General features: G+C 51.7%; 1 protein-coding gene across 1 annotated transcript; it reads left to right on the top strand.

Moving 5' to 3' along the window:
• Positions 1 to 3759: 3759 nt before the first annotated feature.
• On the top strand, positions 3760 to 15004 carry ATP6V0C (ATPase H+ transporting V0 subunit c). Its single transcript, XM_084216519.1, has 3 exons — positions 3760 to 4100; positions 12911 to 13094; positions 14170 to 15004. The coding sequence occupies exons 1-3, from the start codon at positions 4025 to 4027 to the stop codon at positions 14372 to 14374; spliced, it is 465 nt and encodes a 154-aa protein (XP_084072645.1). The 5' UTR covers positions 3760 to 4024; the 3' UTR covers positions 14375 to 15004.
• Positions 15005 to 16961: the final 1957 nt, after the last annotated feature.

The raw sequence follows: 16961 nt of genomic DNA on the forward strand, positions 1-16961 counted from the left end.
CTGTCCTGCAACAATGCAATTCCATGTTGGCATCTCTGTACCCAGACCTGTCCTGCAGGGGCAGGGTGCTCCCAGCTGGCTTCACAGATGCCTTCCACCTTGCTTCGTGACATGGGCAAAACCACCACCATTGCCGTGGCTTTTAGAAATAGATCCCCTGGCAAACAACACTCCAACTTGCCAAAAACCAAATGGGTCAGGGCAGGTCAGCATCTCTGGAGTCCCACATGTAGCATGGAGCAGACAGTGTCCAGCTCCCGCTCACTGGAAGCAGCTGACAGAAGCTGGAGCCCTCTGAAATTGCTCTCCAGGATGTTTGGCACAGACAAGGCCCAGGGCAGCAGGAGAGTCATCTGCCATGAGGCCACTCAGAAAATACCCCCCAAAAGGTGATGGCACCTCTCCCCTGCACCTGCTGGAAAGCTCACTTCATCCCTCTGCTCCTTCCTTGGCATGGGAACAGGCAGCCCAAAATCCTCTTAGGCTGGGTTTTGTTTGGTGTGATGCCATGCCATGCCCTGTGGTGACCCCAGCTCAAAAGGAAAAGGCAGCACTGGAGGTGCCACCCTCACATCCCCCCGACGAACGTGGGCGCATTGGTGCCAGCCTGGCGAGCACCTGGCGCCGGGGCGAGGGGTGAGCGCTGGTTGCTGTGGGAACAGGAATTCATCTGGGTTTTTCTGCATACAGGCTCTGGCCCTTTGCCTTTGATGTTGTGTTCGCCTCCCAGTTTGCATTGAATTTTGTTCCTCCTCCCATTGCCCTTTCCCTGAGGAAGAAATACCCCTGCTGCTCCCCAAGGCAGAAGCAAACCTGGCATGACAGCCTCGGTGTCCCTGCTGAGGGGTGGCAGCGACATCCTGGGGAGGGCTGGCTGTGTGCAGCACGCATGGGGCCAGGACAGAGCCAGCTGTGACCGAGAGCCCCCAGCCAAGGGTGCCCTGCCGGGCCTGCAGGCGCAGCTGCAGCAGCAGTGCTGCTGGGCTGGGAATGCCACGGTGCTTTCCAACAGCCTAGCTGTGGGAAGGACTTCAGCTCCTCTCGGGTACCTGCTGCAACCCACCAGGCAGGACAGGGAGCCTGGAGAGGTCACACGCACTGTTGTCACTCGTATCCAACGAGCCCTTCCCCTCCTCTGCCCACAGGGGCTTTGTGCATCCCTGTGTTCCCCCACGCCACCGATCCCAGCCACACCCAGGCCAACGGTGCGGCTTCATGGGCATCTCAGGGGCTCGTCTGGCACACGGTCCCTCCATCGGTCTGGTCAGTCCAGGGCGGTGTGGAGAGAGTGAGGAGGGCTGGGCAGTCCCAGGTGGGTGAAAGGAGGTGGATGCTCTCATTTCCAGCACCCAGACCTTCCCTCTGTGCAAACCCTTAAGAGTGTTGGCACCAGGATGTGCAGGGGGAACCACACAGACTCCACATAGGTAGGAGGAGACTGAATAAATAAATACATTGTGCCACAGGCACAATGTAAAATGCAATGTTTTGAAAAGAAATTTTGTTGCTGTGAATCAGCAATTTCAGGTGAAACCCAAACAATTTATTGGACCTTTAGTGCTGGAGAACTGAGACCCAGAGACATTGAGTGAGTCCCAAATGAAGAGCATGGGAGGCAGAGAAGGAAGAAGAGGGCTTGGCTCAAGGTGCTGGACCACAACGCAGGGGCAGGGGGACTCCCAGCAGCTCCCAAGGGTGGAAGGAGGGGAGCTCGGCCCCCGGGGCCCCGCTGCTCAGGCTCTCCGGAGACACGGCATCCCCAAAGCGGCACCACGGCCACACCTCGTGAGCTCACAGCCACAGGAGGCTCTTTGTCGGCCGGGATGGCCGCCGGCCCGCAGATGGAGCGACGAGCGGGGATGGGGCCGGATGATCCGCGGGCCGGGAGGGGCAGCAGGGCCGGGGCTGCCGCGGGAGGAGGCGGCGGCACCGCGGGGTGCTCGGCCACGGAGCCAGGGGTGAAAAATTCACTCAGTGACCAATTGCTCTGGAGCCTAGAGGCAGGCATTGTCCTGTGATAGTGAAAGGTTAATTTGAGCTGCTGGAAACACTACTAGCAGTGACAGCCACCACAACACTGAAAAAGAACGTGTCCCAGTGTGGAAAAGCAGCAATGGGGGGAGTGGTGCTGGTGGCGGCAGTGATAGTGATTGTGGTGCTGGTGGCAGTGGGGATGATGGTGGCAGTGGTGGCACTGCTGGTGACAGTGCAGGTGGCAGTGACAGTGGCAGTGTGCTCCCCAGATGGGACACACAGCCCCTGCACCTGCCTCTGCCAGGGCTCAGGGTCCACCTCTGCGGCTCTGACCCCCAGTCCACTGCTCCTCTCTGTGCCTCCAGCCAACCTCTGCCATGGGCTATGTGCTAGATGTCCCCATAAAGACCTGGTGACAGTGTGCCACAAGACAGTCTCCCTGTCAGAACCAGCGTGCCCAGCACATGCCAGCCACCTCTGCCCACCGAAGTGCCAGGGCCCTTTGTGCTCAAGCAGCAGCAAGGAATTTGTCAAAGTAAATCCTGTCCTCAGCTTCCCTGTGGGCTCTAACAAGGCTGAGGGGGCCAGAAAAGTGGCAACACAGGGGAAAAGGCAGGTGGCCCTTGAGTAATTAACAGACCTGGTGTTTTGGGACATGGAAAGCTCAGCCAGATTTGTGGCAGCAGGAACTGTTAATGACCCCCCAAATCCAGGGTTACAGAATGGCATGAGTCACCCTTCCAGGATGGGCTGTAGGAACATCCCCCTGGGATGTTTTGGGATGGGTTTGGCTCAGGGCAGTGCCTGCAGGAGAGCAGGTGACAGAGCCTATGGAGGGATGATACCACGGTTCAGACCCAGCCCACCCGCTCGCTTCAGGCCCAGGGAAAAGGATGGGCCGGGGCTGGTTGGCACATCCAAGGGAGCAGGATCAGTGGGTGGGATGGGAGTAGAGCTCCATCAGATGCTGCTGGTACCGGACCCTCGGAGGATGTGGAGTGCGGGGGCTGGAAGGCCTGAGGGGCAAGGCCCCACGCAGCAAGGCCCCACGGGCACGGCTGAGGCCTTGTGGGAAGCTCGCAACAGCGACCCCAGCTGAGGCGACAGGGCCTGACAGCAAAGGGGGCACAGCCGCAGGAAAGGCACAGGGCAGGGGGCACCTAGCACACAGGATGTGCTAGGGAGGACGTGGCACCGGGACACGGGACACGGCACCGGGAACACAGCACCTGGCGACGGGATGCACGGCGGGGCATGCGGCACCTGAACGGCACACGGGGACACGCGGCAGGAGCCGCGTCCTGGGCTCAGGTAACGGGACACGGCCCGGGCGGCGCTGCAGGGACAGACACCCAGACAGGGCAGGGGCACGAGACACACGGACACGACCCGAACATCACCGGCCCCAGGCAAGGCCGCCGCCGCGGGGGCGGGGCCGTGACGGGACACGCCCCTTATGCTAATGAGAGCTGAATCACGCTCAGCGGACCTCGGCCGTCGGGCAGGACGGGCTCAACCAGGCGGCGCGGAGGGGGGAACGAGGGGAGGGCATCAGAGTCGGGCTGCCAGCGCAGCCAAGCGCCGCCGCTGCGACCTGGGGGCGGGCGGAGAAGCTCGGATACCGCTGACCTCACCGGCGGCCGCGCCGCGGAACCGGGACCGGGCCGCGGGGAAAAGGAGTGAGGAGCGCGCGAGCGGACGTCCCCCCTGCCGTGCGCGTGGTGTGCGCCAAGGGCGGGGCCGGCGGGGGCGGTGGGTGCGATCACGTGACGGGCGGGCCGCCGCCATTTTGTCCTGCGGAGGCCGTATTTAGGGCGCAGCGCGCGCGCCGCCGCCACTCCCGCCGGGACGGAGCTTCCGCGCCCCGGGCCCCGCCGCCGCCCGCCCTGCGCCCCCACCCCGGCTCCCTCTGCCCCGCCTGCTCCCCCACCATTTTGTGGCCGAGCATTGCCTGCCGAGGACCGGCGCCGCGGCGGAGCTTTCCGCCTTTCCCCCGCCCTCTCGCGCTCCGACTCTAGTGGCGCCTCGGTCCGGCCCGGCTCGCGCAGCCATGTCCTCCGGCGCCAGCCCCGAGTACGCCTCCTTCTTCGCCGTGATGGGCGCTTCGGCCGCCATGGTCTTCAGCGGTGAGCACCGACCGGCAACGGGAGGGGCCGGGGAGGGGGTGTGGAGGAGGGAGAGCACGGTGTGGGGGAAGCGGCTTCTTTTTCCCCGTCACTCCCTTGCCCCGGCGGGGCGCCCTCGGCGGCCGGGGCTGGAGTTCTTCGGGCCTGGGGGCGCCCCCCCACCCCCTCCCCCGCTCCATCCGGGCTCTCGGGGGCAGCGGAGGGTCCGTGCCGGTGACGTCACCGCCGGCGGAGCCCCCGAGGCCACGTGACTGCGGCGGCGCCGCCCGGGCCGTCCCCCCCACCCCCTCCCTCCGGGCAGCCGCGGGCCGGGGTCCCCCCGTGGCCCCTCGGGGCGAGGACGCGGTGGCGGTGGGGTGTCGTACCCCGACGCCGGCTGCCCGCGGAGTCCCCGGGGCTCTGCCTGCCCTGGTCTCCGCGGCGGCGGCGCTTCTTCCACAGTGAATCGGACGTGGTGTCTAAACCATTCCCCGGATAACGCAAGACCGGTTTTTAACGGGATTAAACATAAATGTGCGGTCGTTTGGCGGATAGGCCGCCTTAGAGACGTTAATGCCATTGCAGGCAATGGACGGGCTCCTGAGCTACCCCGTGGAACGGGGATGCCGGGGCACGGGGGAAAGCCCTGCTCCATGGCCCTCCCTCTGCGTCTCCAGGCAGCGAGCTCAGTGCGGTGTAAATTGGGTCATCCTGCGGCACTGCTTTCCCCACTGAAGGAGCACAGATGTAGGGACCATAAATGCTGGTTTACACCAGAAAGACCATTCTTTAATGCGTTGTCTCTCAGAGCCTTGTTAAACCTACAGAAGGTGACCGCTGTTCCTGCACAGCGTTTGCTGGTCTCTGATGGCTGCAGACCTGCTGTTCCCTTTGGGATCTAACATGGGGAAGGCTTCAGCAGTTTTTTTCCCAGATGCAGGTGTCACAGTGATTGGGAATAAAACAATTAGGAACCAATCTGGCTTTCCCTTCTGAAGGCTTAGCCTATGTCTCCACAGACATCAACATACTTACTGGTCTTTGGAGACGTCAGCATACTTACTGGTCTTTGGCTCCCTTCTAGTCCTGAATTGGTTGTAGCTCAAGCTGTGTAATTGGTGTTGAGGTGCTTGTGATCTCATTGTTGTTAATATGGCCTCTGGGATGGTGGCTGGGTCTGCAGGACAGATTTTGGGAAGCTGCTCTTGATTGACGCGTGTGGGAGATGAAACCATGCAAAGAGCCAAGTGGACAGTGAATTAAAATTACTGCTCGAGAGGAAGCTGTCTAGCCAAGCTGGTGTGGGCACCATGGACTGGTTCCACACCAGCCATGCTTGTGACTTCAATTTTTGATAAAACAAAAGCTTAGTTAGGTGTGTTTAGTGTTGCTTAGTTTGTACATGGTGGTGGGATGCAGATGCCCATACTGAGGGCGGTCAATGGCCTGCTGCCTTGGATTTCAGACATTGTACTCACGCTTGACAGGTAAAAATTTTCCTGAAAACTCAATGGCGAAATGACGTTGAAATGACGTAGGAGCCAGAGTTGGGACTGCTGACCTACCTGCCTCTTGGCTACTGAAGATAATGGAGGAAGAAACTAAGACGTAGTTACTTGTTGGGAAAAGATAGTCAACGGTTCACTGCATTTTGCAAAATGGTCCTAAATAGTGAGCTTTCCTTCCAAGGAAGGAGTTGCTGATTTTCTCTTGCAGAATGGATTTTGGAAGCAAAAGATCATGGCTGTATGGCTTTAGACGCTACATTTTTGACGTGGGAGTGTGCTTCAGTTGAAACATCAGTGAGGGATGCAGACTTGAGTCAGCGCTTTAACAGGAATTTGGAGTGGTGCTGGCGTGTCTGAACCAGCAGAGAAGCCTTTCCTAGAAGCTGCAGCATGACAGCATGGTGCTGTGGGGTTGCAAGGGGAAGGTTTGAGTAGGGGAATGCAAAGTCAGTGCATAAGCTGTATTGATGAAGGTTTGGTATCTGTTGTGTTGCAGCTGGTTTGTGCGAGGTCCTTGATGTAGAATCTGCGTCAAGTAGTCCTGGATTCAGTGAGCTCAGAGGTCTATCCTGACCTCAGTGATGTTGTAGTACCAGCAGGTCTGAGCCATGCAGGTACTCTTGCCAGGGCCAGTGATGTGTTCAGGTGCTGGACAACAGGTTATAATTAGTGCTGATGGGAAATTGTTGCTTAGATGTGGCTGTTCAGTGAAGCAGTTTGTATTTTTCAGGCAATATGGTAGAGGTGTCAACAGAGGATAAACTAAAACTTGTTGTGTTATGTAGCTTTTGTAACAGGCATGTTGCATCACAGCATGTTCTGATGGTAGTTGTTAAAAAAAACCCTGATTTTGAAGTAAGAAGCTAAATCTGGACAAGCAGTTAAAACTAAAATTGTCCTGGATCCGTGTTAATTAGTGCTGTGAATCATGTCTGACTCATGCTATATCTAAAGATCACATTCTTGTGGAGCTTGTAGTTCCAATACATGTTTCTAGTAAACATGTTCAGGTTCTGTACTGTCCAGGCTAGTTTGATGTGAAAACAAGTGACTTGGAGCAGTCCTATGTGCCTATGTGAGCACTACTTGCTGATGGTAAATAGATAGCAGAACTTGTTCTGGTCAGCAAGAGACAAGAGCAGGCTGCTCTGACCTTGGCCATCTTTGAGCCTGTCTGGTTATTTGCAGACTCCAACTTGTTCTCATTGCTGCAGTTCCTTATTTCCCATGTGTGAAATGTGGTGGGTCAGGTGCTGTTGAGTGATTAAATTATTGTAGCTTTTTCATGTGATTTGACCACACCAGAATGGACAAGTGTGGTGCTGGGCAGAGCTGTCTGGTTCTGTGTGTGCTGGTGCTCTGTGCAAAGCTGTCACAAGTGTGCCCACTGTGCCCTCCATGGTGAGAGGAGTTGTCCTTAGGCCTGAACTCCAGCTGGGCATTCAGTGCCTTCAATACCTGCTGCACTGTCAAGCAGCTGGAAGATTCTTTAGAACTTTAGCCACCGGTGTTAAATTAGTCCTGTGTCTTCTAATTTTTGCTGCAATGAAATAGTACTTTTGTTTTAAACTAGGGCTTTAGATCTCATAGCACTTGGTTGGCTTTTGAGGAACCTCCATGGTGAAAGAGCTGGCTCAGAACATGTAGTTTGGTGCAGCTGACAGCCCTGCACAGTCTGATTCTGGAAGGCATCATGGCTATAAACAGCTTGCATCCTCAAAGGCAAATGGCACATGTGCTTCCCAAAATACTGTCTGAGAGGTGGGGAGGTGGAACAGGAGAGCTGCTTGCAGGTAAAAATGAAATGGTGGAGTGCAGCTCAAAGTAATTTTCTGCCCCACATGAGGGTGCTTGTGATGTGGGCAGGTGTGTGAGCTATTAGACTGTCTGCAGTAGAGATTAGCTTAAGCTTTTGTCTTTTACAGCAGGTAAAGCAGTGGATGGCTAAGACCTAAGTGCTGTAACAGAAGTGAGGTAGGCGATGTTTCTACAGCTTGAGAATGAGGGAAGGCATCTCAACAAGGGCATCATTTCCTCTCAGTAAATGCCAGTCTTGAGAACATCTCAGAATGAGATGGATCATCATTATAAACCATTGGCTCTGCAGAACATGGCTTAAGCAGTTATGCTGCAGTTTGTACTGTGGCTTCCTGATGGATCCCTGTGTCACCCTGGAGTCGCTACACAGCCTGCAGGTGCTTCCCCTGTGGTGGGAACACTGGGAGCAGCAGTGGACATGAATGACCGCTGCCTCAGGACCGCTTGGTCAGCTTTTTTCCTTCCTAGAACTGGCCTCTTCCATCTCCAGAACCTGACTGGTTGCACACAGATGTTGCAAAGTGAACAACATCCCAGCCTGACCAGGCTGTTGGGTACTCCTTGAAGCAATGGTTTACAGCAGTGTGTGCTTCTCCAGCGAGGCATAACTGGCTGCACTCACTTTCTTCAGACTGTGAATCCTGTGAGCACAAGGCTTTGGGTCAGGCTGCTGTGGCCACAGGAGTGTCTGCTGGGTGCAGGCAGGGGACATGGGCTGTCCCATGCCACAGCTATGGGGCAGCAGAGCTGTGGGTGCTGCTGAGTGTTCTAAGCTCTGCTGAGACCTGCTGGTTAGGAAGGGGTCTTGCTAAGTGGTGTAACGCACTGCTCTGCCAGTCAGTACCTGGAATACACTGGTCACCTGGTTTGTGAAATGGGTGGGTCTTCAAGGTGTTGTGAGAGAACCTCTTTCATGATAAAGATATATAATGAGTGTCTGGATGGACTTTGCTGCTTGCAGAAAGACAAGCCTGTGCTCCGTAAGTGCTTTACCATACTTAAAAAATCAAAGAGCTCTGTGTGCTGTGTCAGACAATCCACAGTGCCGGTTGAAGCAGCTCTTGGACAGTTGGCTGACAGATCCTTTATTTTCCTTGAACTGTTGCTATTACAGCATCATCTAAAGGAGCTGATGGTTTTTTAAGTTCTCACATGTACTGACCCAAGACTAAAAGGCCTGCCAGTCTTGGAGAATTTTGGATAATGCAGTAGGCTGACAGTCTTCCATAATGTAAAGAAAGGCTAGCAGCCTTTCTTTACATTATGGAAGAAGAAAAAGTTACCCCTAATCCTAAAACAGGTGACTCACCTAAAGGTTTCAGAGCTTACAGCTTCCTGTCGGGCAAGCTTCACTGTTTACTCCTCAGGTTTTTACTGGGGAACAGGCCAGTGTGATGGGAATTTGCATAGGCTCCACTACAGCTCCCCTAAGGAAGCTTGTCTGTTCTGTGCAGATGCACCTGGGCAGAGCAGCAGGCTTTTTCCAGAAGTATCCATTACTGTAACCTGAGGTGGAGCTGTTGAATGTGGTGGGGTTGGAGGGGGCAGGGCCATCCTGTGGGAAGCAGCCTGTTTCTTTGGAAGTGTCCAGGTTTCTGGAATGGCAAAGCAAGGACTGTACTTCACCTGGATGTTACATCTAATATTTCTCCAGCCTTTTAAGAACAGCCTGCTCAGGGATGAATAGAGGTTGGTGAATTGGTGCCTGTCTGCTCCCAGGGAAGCCTGCCTACTGCAGAGGGCAGCCCATTTGATAATGAGTAGTTTTAAAAGTCTCCAGATGTAAGTGCTCGTCCCAAATGGTCCTTCATGCTTGCTGTGCTGGTAACCAGTGGTATCCTACTTGGAAAGCTGGCTTTTATTACTAGCTCACTTCTCATGCAGGCAAGTTCTGCATGTTAGTGCTCTGGAAATCTCTCACATGCAGTGTGGAAATCTGCTTCACCATGGTGGGACATGGGAGCAATCCCTGGCTTTGAATGGACCAAATGCTGCTGGAGTGTACGTGGCTGCTTCTGAGCCTGTTCCTGGGCTGAGCCTGTGTGAATGTATCAACTAGTGAAACTGGATCTGTGCTACTAGATCTCCTGACTTAGAAGGCTCCTCACAGCCTCTTTCTGTATCAAGGGAGTGACTTGCATTTGATTTAATTGCAAGGTTACTCTTCTTGGCGTGTGACCTGACTGAGCAGTTACCTGCTGAAACTGGAAAAGGTTGGTTCAGATGCTGGGACTGCCCTTGATCTGAAGAGCAGGATGCTGGTGGAGCCCTATGGAAAGCTGTGGCAGTGGCAAGAGTACAGCCAGTTTTCAGTCTTTGACACTACAGCCTATCTGGCAAGTGTCTGTCTAGTTTATACTTGATCCTGAAGCTGCACAGCCTCACTCCTCCTGCTATCACTTTTAAAGGGACAGATATGGTGAGGTGCCAGCAGCATATCCTCAGCCCTGAGGGGAGGGCATTTTGCCTGCAGGAGCAGTACATAAATCAGCTCTGGGCTGTGAGTTCAAGGAGTAAATCAAGTATTTCACAAGGGGGTTAACCTTTGATACAGGATTACGGGGAGTACATGGTCTCAAGTGATGTGCATTGCAACTGCTCTGTATTGTAACGCCATTGAACTTCCAAATGGCACAATTCCTGGTTAGACACCAGCATGAATTCTGTCTCTGGGGAACTAGATAGGTAGAGCGCTTTTTGACCTCTCAGGTAAATGTTTTGACAGGTCTACCTCTTTAAAGGTGATGTTTGGAGCTTGCTTGGCCTGTGTGTTAGAGGTGGATGAGCTGACAAGGAACCCAGAGTCCTGGTGTGTAGTAGAGGTAACGCTCTTGCCCCATTTCCAGTGTCTGCCACAGAGATGTCCTCAAACCCTGTTTACCAAGGTTTTGGAAAATACATCCTTCCAATCAATCAGGGATATTTAAATGTAGCATGTGAAGTATATGTGCTTCAGTTGTTTAGAGCTGCTGCAAGATAGAGGTGGAGGTGTGCAGGAACATTGTCCAGGGTGTCCATAGCCCAAAACTGAGTGGCTGTGCCACTAGAGGCTGCATTATGGTGGGGAAGCAGGTATTGTCTTTGCCACCTTGCCTGTAGTACTGAGATAATGTCAAAGATTCAAGGACTACTTGCCAGGCTAGTGAAGCTGCCAGTAAGCTTGCCAGACTAGTAAAGCTGCTTTGTAAGGTTCTGGAGATGTCTCGTGGTTGGGGTGGTGGTAAAGGCCTCCTTGGGAGCAGATGTGCCAAGCTCTGAAGCTCTGTGTGGCCACCAGTGGGAATTCAGTAGAGTTTCAGTGACATCTAAGACAGTTATGTGAAGACTTGTAAACACAGGCTTTCTTTCCAACTGTATCTAAAAAAAACAAGGTCAAGGCATAAGATCTGGCCTCTTCTGGGATTTTAACTGGGAACTGAAAAACTCGTGCTGCACTGCCCCTCCACAAAAGCTTGAGCAAGCTGACTTTCTTGTAAGTGGGGTTACAAAATCACCTTCTCTAATCCATCACTGCATTAATTGCAACACCCTCAAGTAGCTTCATGCTTGGAGGAAGTGATGACTGATATAACTTTAAATAGTGAACTTCCCTCATAAGCCTCTGCATTTTTTGAGAGGTTTGTAAAAGATTGCAGACAGGAGAAGTGGTTTCTGCTAAATTCTATACCCAGGGTAGACAGTGGAACCAGGATTCAGGCTTAGTTCCTGCTCTTAGAAGGTGCTTCATCCAACAAAAAGGTTTCCTAGTTCAAGTCAGTGATTTCTTTCTAGACTTCCTAAGGGTTAGACCCTAACCAGAGCCATCACTGAAAAGGCTGATTAGGTCCGTGTGCTAATTTCCAGGTTCATCTTATATTTGCAGCTAGAAGTTGCTCCTGGCTCAAGCTTCCTAAGTTGGGTTCTAGTTCTGAATAGCCCAAAATACCCCTTTATATGACTTGATGCCGGTCAAGGTTCAAGAGCTTTGCTACACAGAACAAATTGGTAGTTAATGAGACTTTCCCTTCAGGTTTTTGTAACTAAAACTGAACTTCCTTCTGAGAATGAACGTTGTCTTAGTGCAGTGGTGCTGCTTGTATGAATGGTGTGGAGTTCTGGTGCCAAGCCAGGAGGATGACTACTCCAAATAAGGGCTTTATGGGAGTTCTGAGTGAGAAGCAGGGAAGCATGTATCCAAGCTCCTCCAGATACCTCCCAGCAACTCTTCAGGACAAGGTGCACAATCTCACGCTTTAATACTGGTGTAAGGCAGTGACAGATCTTTGTGGAACAACCAGGTCTCCCTTGGAGAAACCTTTGTTTTCTATGGGTGGAGCAAACTTAACTATTTGGTCTTAAAAAGTACAAAGACTTTAAATGCCCACAGTTCAAGTACACTCCAGCAGCATTTTAGAACAGATGCAAGAACATTTTCTTGCCAAATCGGATTGACCTCTGAGGGCATCTTGGTGGTGTCAAAAGGAGACTGCCTGCCCTTCCATATGCCTGTCTCTGCTGCTTCAGGGACTTAGTCTTGGCTGGCAGTTGACATGCATATCATCTCTGGATGGTGGTGAATACAGTAGGAAGCTGTGGAGTTCCCAGAGTACTCCCCAGTAAGGCTGAAAGGAAAGGTGTCTTTTCAAGTACTGCAGAATCAAAGAATGAAGTATTTGAAGAACCTTCTGTGAGACTAATGCAAAGTTTTCAAGGCAGAAGTTACTTAGGGGTAGTGCTTTGGACTCTTCCAGCAGGTCTCAGGTACGGGTAGTAAGCCCATCATCCTGTGCAGGACTCAAGTGTTGACAGAGAGGATAAGTAAACCTTAGGTATAAGGTGGTTGTGGTCCTCTATAACCTACAAGCCAAACTTCTTTGTGGTTCCAGTGGCTGGATTGACAAGTGTTTGGACCAGAATCCTTTATAGGTGAGGTCATGCTGTCCATGTGCCAGAACCTTTCTCCAATGAATGACATGGAGCAGTAATATTTGAGTTGGTTTCTATCTCAGTGTGTCTGATGAAGCTGCAATGGCACATTTAACTCCAGGGCCAAAGCATAGGCAAATGGGTTTTGTGGGAGAACAGGCCCCACAAAGGAGATCTGTGCAGCTGAACTCAATTCGGGTGGCCCAGCTCTCAGCTGTGTTCTGCTGGGGTAGACAGATGTGCTTTGTTGAGCCTTGCAGTGTGGACTCTGGGAGGACACAAACACTGGAGTTCCCCTTGGGACTTTGGGTTTTGGCCCCTAAGCAGGGGCATGCATGACTGCTGGGGGTGTGCCCTGCTGTGAAGCTGGCCTGGGAAGATGTTCTGCTATCAGTTGTGTTTGAACAGCACCTCTTATTCATCTTTGGAATAGGACTCTGGGTAGGTCACTTCCTCATCCCTTGGGGGAGTATTCCTGGCTGTCATGTGACTGTTAGTTTTGCACAATTCTTCCTTGTGCTGACTTAGCTGTTCTAACTGCAGCCTAGTGAAAGAAATGGTATTTGGGGATGTGTGTAATGCATTTTTTTTCTCTTCCAGCCTTGGGAGCTGCATATGGAACAGCAAAGAGTGGCACAGGTATTGCAGCCATGTCTGTCATGAGGCCTGAGCTGATCATGAAGTCCATCATCCCTGTGGTCATGGCGGGTATTATAGCGATCTACGGCCTTGTAGTGGCAGTGCTCATTGCCAATGCCCTCTCACCTGAAATCACGCTATTCAAGTAAGTTGCTGCATCTGGCAGTTCTGTTTCAGACTGTCCTGTCACTGTTTGATGCTCTGTGTGGGGGTGGTTTTGGCTCAAGGCCCCTGGAAGGGCTGGCAGTGCTAAATGTGCTTGGCTAGGCTTAGGAGCATGGGCTGGATTCCAGCTGTCCTGTCAGATGCCTCAGCCCCAGTGGAGTTGCTGTACTGGCTGTCACAGATCAATTGGGCATCCCACTGCTGGTGTGATGGGGTTGTGTCTTGAAAGAAGCCATGTACAGGCAGCACTGGGATAGGAGGCAAAGCTTGTGTCATGATGCCAGACTCTAGACCTGGATGCTCAAGTGTTTCCAGAACTGTCTAAATAGATCTGCTGTTGTCTGGGAGATGCAAATAAATAATTAATATTGCTTTTGCTGTGGTAAGTCAATCCTTGAGCTATACATCGGGCCTCTAGCAGCTACAGTCTGAAATTTAGTCTGCTCTTGGCTTCTGAGAACAGCTGGAACTGGTGTGATTGAGCCCTCCTGGAATTAAACAATGCTGCTGAAGTGTGACACATATCTGTGTTGCTGTACCTGTGAGCAGTGTGCTTGGCCTAACAAGACATGGTCTAAAACAGCAGATACAGATGGTCCTTTGCAATTACCAGGTGAGCAGACACTGATAGGGACTGCTCCACAGAACTGCTCTCCTTCTTGGAAAACCAGACCATTCCTGCCCAGCTCCTGCAGTGCAAGACACCTGAATGTGCTGCGGCTGTATATAAGGTTGCTCAAGGATGGAGATGAGCGGCTGCTAACAGGCTGCAGAGTACTGTGGGACAGGCATTGCTGCAAGTGCTAGTAAGTGCTGTTCTGACAGCACACTGAGCCTGCTGGTGGCCAGATGAACCCAGTAACTCAGTTTCGTGTTATGAGCCACACATGAACATCAGGTGAAGATCCTTCACTGCTGCCTATCTTTTAAGTATCAGAGTTGGGAGTGTCAGTAAGCATTGCTTTGAGACACATTGGGCTTATTGAAAGAGTTAGGGGCTTAAGGCTGGGTGTCTTGTTCCTTGCCACTGAAATTCTTCCATCTCTGTCCCACAGGAGCTTCCTTCAGCTGGGTGCTGGCTTGAGCGTGGGTCTCAGCGGTCTGGCTGCTGGCTTTGCCATTGGCATCGTGGGCGATGCAGGTGTCCGGGGCACAGCACAGCAGCCCAGGTTATTTGTGGGGATGATCCTCATTTTGATCTTTGCTGAAGTCTTGGGTCTCTATGGCCTCATTGTTGCCCTTATCCTCTCCACGAAGTAAATGTTGCAGTATGATGTAAAGAGATGTAACAAATCTACATTTAACTAAAAAAAAAGCTCCAGAATGAAAATGGTTTCTCCAATGTGTACAGTTGTCCCAATTTGGTAGTTGATCTCTTGTAAATGCGCAATATATGTTAGTGACTCGTCTGTCCTGTGTGTACTTCAATATTAACTTGGATGGGTTGCTCCAGGCCTGCTGCATGGCTTGGGGTGGCCCGTGTGCAATTTTCCACCCATTGCTGTTAGTATTTTATGTATAAATATGAACTAGAAATGTAATTTTTTCTCTTCACTGGATGTTTATTTATAAAAGACTTGACATGTTCATACATCTATGGAGCAAGGATTTTCAACTTCCCATGCTATATATATTAATCTTATATATAGGTAGATTACACTGTGGGGTCAATTGTAAGTGCAGAGAATTCCTTGGATGTAATTTTGATTCTAAAGATTGCTGTAGTGTCCTGGTATTGGAGTATGAGAATTTTGTGTTTTATTACAGCAATTGTCCGAAACACTCCTGTGTTTCAATAGTAACTGCGTATGCTCCGGCATCAGTCGTGCACCCAGTGTTGGGTTACAAACTTCTACCATGTTTCCAAATAAAACTTCCTCACTACATTGCTGTAATGAGTCCCTGGCTCTGATTTCCAGCTGTTGCTGCTCCTTTGGGAAGAGGGTGAGGTCTCTTGAGGCAGGCAGGTTCCTGAAGTGACTGGGCAGCGTGCCAGAGTGATGCTGCCAGCTCTGCCACAACTTTCCCTTTCTCCTGGGCTGTGGCAGTGTGGTTCCCAGCTGCTGCCATGGGCCATATTTGTGGTGAGCAGGGATGCAGGGCTGTGCTCACCCTGATCACATCTGGCTCAGTGTGGTGCTCTGTAACCAGGGGTCAGGGAGCTGCAGCCTGTTACCAGGAGAGGAGCTACCTTGTCAGGAAACAAGCAGCCTGTCCTTGTGCTGGCCCTGCAGAAGCTGAACTGCTTGGAAGCTGTACTGTGAATAGTTATTGCCTCTGAAGTACCTCAACAATAGTCTAATCAACAAAATGGCTTCAGTCAAGAACTTGTATTTTTATCTTTTAAATCACGGGACCATTTGAGTTGGGAGATTCTGGTGCTGCAGCTGCTGAGTGCTGGAGCAGCCTCCTCTGGCCTGAGGATTTGAGTACTGCCAAGCTTATATGACAAATATGTGTTGGACCCTTTCAGGGGTAAAGCTGAACTGTTACTACTCAGATGCCTGGTGCTAGCAGTGCCTTTGGCATCAAACCAAGCTGATGTATTTGGAGGGATGTTTCACCTGGTTGGGAATGAAAACACGTACGTGCGTTTCACCGAGGGACCTGTCCAGTGAGTGGTGCAAGTACCATGAAGAACTGTGGCTAGAACATAAATTCACTGAAGCTGTTTGGAGCTTCTAACCTGGCAAGGATGTTGCCCAGGCCTGGTGCCACTGTGTGCACCTTCTGGGCACTCAGGAGACTATAGCTATGAGCCGGTTGTCCTGTCAGGGTTAGCAATAATTATTAACAAAGGAATGGGCTTATTTTTTGCCTTTTGCTAGAACTGATCTCCATGCAGTCACCTCTCAGTGGGCTGATGTTGGGCTGGTTTTGCTTGGGCAGTGCTTTGCCTTGTGGTGTGGTGGTGGGGCTGTACAAAGGTGTAAGCTGACTGAAGGAAAATCCTGCATGCCTGCTGAAGCAGTGGCTGGCAGAAGGAGAAAATCCTGATCTGAATGGTTTCGGTCATTCCTTTCATCAGCAAACTAGACTAAACCTCTGACTTAGGCTTTCCTCCGGGGTCATAAATGTTTATGGAATCTGTAGGTTGTCTCACACTGACTGCAGAAGGCCCTTTCCTGGTGGAGTGTGACAGCTTGCAGCTGAGGGGTGAATCCCAAACCCAGGCTCTGGAGAGGATGCTACATCCAGCTTGCAGTTCTGCTGAGAGGAATTGAATTTGGCAAGTCAAATTGTGTGGAAGGATAGGAGAGGGCCCTGTCTGGGGCTGCAAATATGCTTAGCATTCAGTTGTACCTTCTGTAAGGGGACCCTACTGCCAGTCTTGCATTTAAGAGAGCAGGTAAGTGCTCTCATCTCCAAAAGCAATAAGCAATTGAAAGGCCCCCAGTTCCAAGGGACCCTAAGGTCCCTTGTAGGTTGGTAACATCATGCAGAGACAGTTAATAGGTACTTGCAGAACCAGTGCAGGGAAAATCCCTTCAATGGCATTTTGCTTCATGCCTTAGAACATGAAACCTTTGTCATTAATATATAAACCCATGCAAGAAGAATAGAGCTGGGGTGAGCATGGATTGGGGGAGGATCACTTTTTGCCAAGTACCTGCAAATACACCCGGAATCAAATTAACAGTCTGTAGTGCCTCAGCCATGACGTGTGATGCTCTGAATCCTCTGTGATGACTCCTGGCTGAAAACTCCCATTTCAAGTCCTTTGCTGGTACTATTGCATCAGCACATTTCTCAAGTGACTCACAGCATTAAGAATACCAGGGACCTTCGGGCTTTTCGAAATTCTTTTATTGCCAGGAGCATGGCAGATCCGAGGGCAGTCCCAGCT

This window comes from Fringilla coelebs (assembly GCF_963513975.1).
Source record: "Fringilla coelebs genome assembly, chromosome: 16".
Lineage (NCBI taxonomy): Eukaryota > Metazoa > Chordata > Aves > Passeriformes > Fringillidae > Fringilla > Fringilla coelebs.

What these genes read in the sequence shown, in the direction of transcription:
- ATP6V0C (XM_084216519.1), top strand. Translation starts at nt 4,025, where the DNA reads ATGTCCTCCGGCGCCAGCCCCGAGTACGCCTCCTTCTTCGCCGTGATG. An exon ending in GGCCGCCATGGTCTTCAGCG is followed by an intron (nt 4,101 to 12,910) that starts GTGAGCACCGAC and finishes TTTCTCTTCCAG; the next exon opens with CCTTGGGAGCTGCATATGGA. An exon ending in CCTGAAATCACGCTATTCAA is followed by an intron (nt 13,095 to 14,169) that starts GTAAGTTGCTGC and finishes TCTGTCCCACAG; the next exon opens with GAGCTTCCTTCAGCTGGGTG.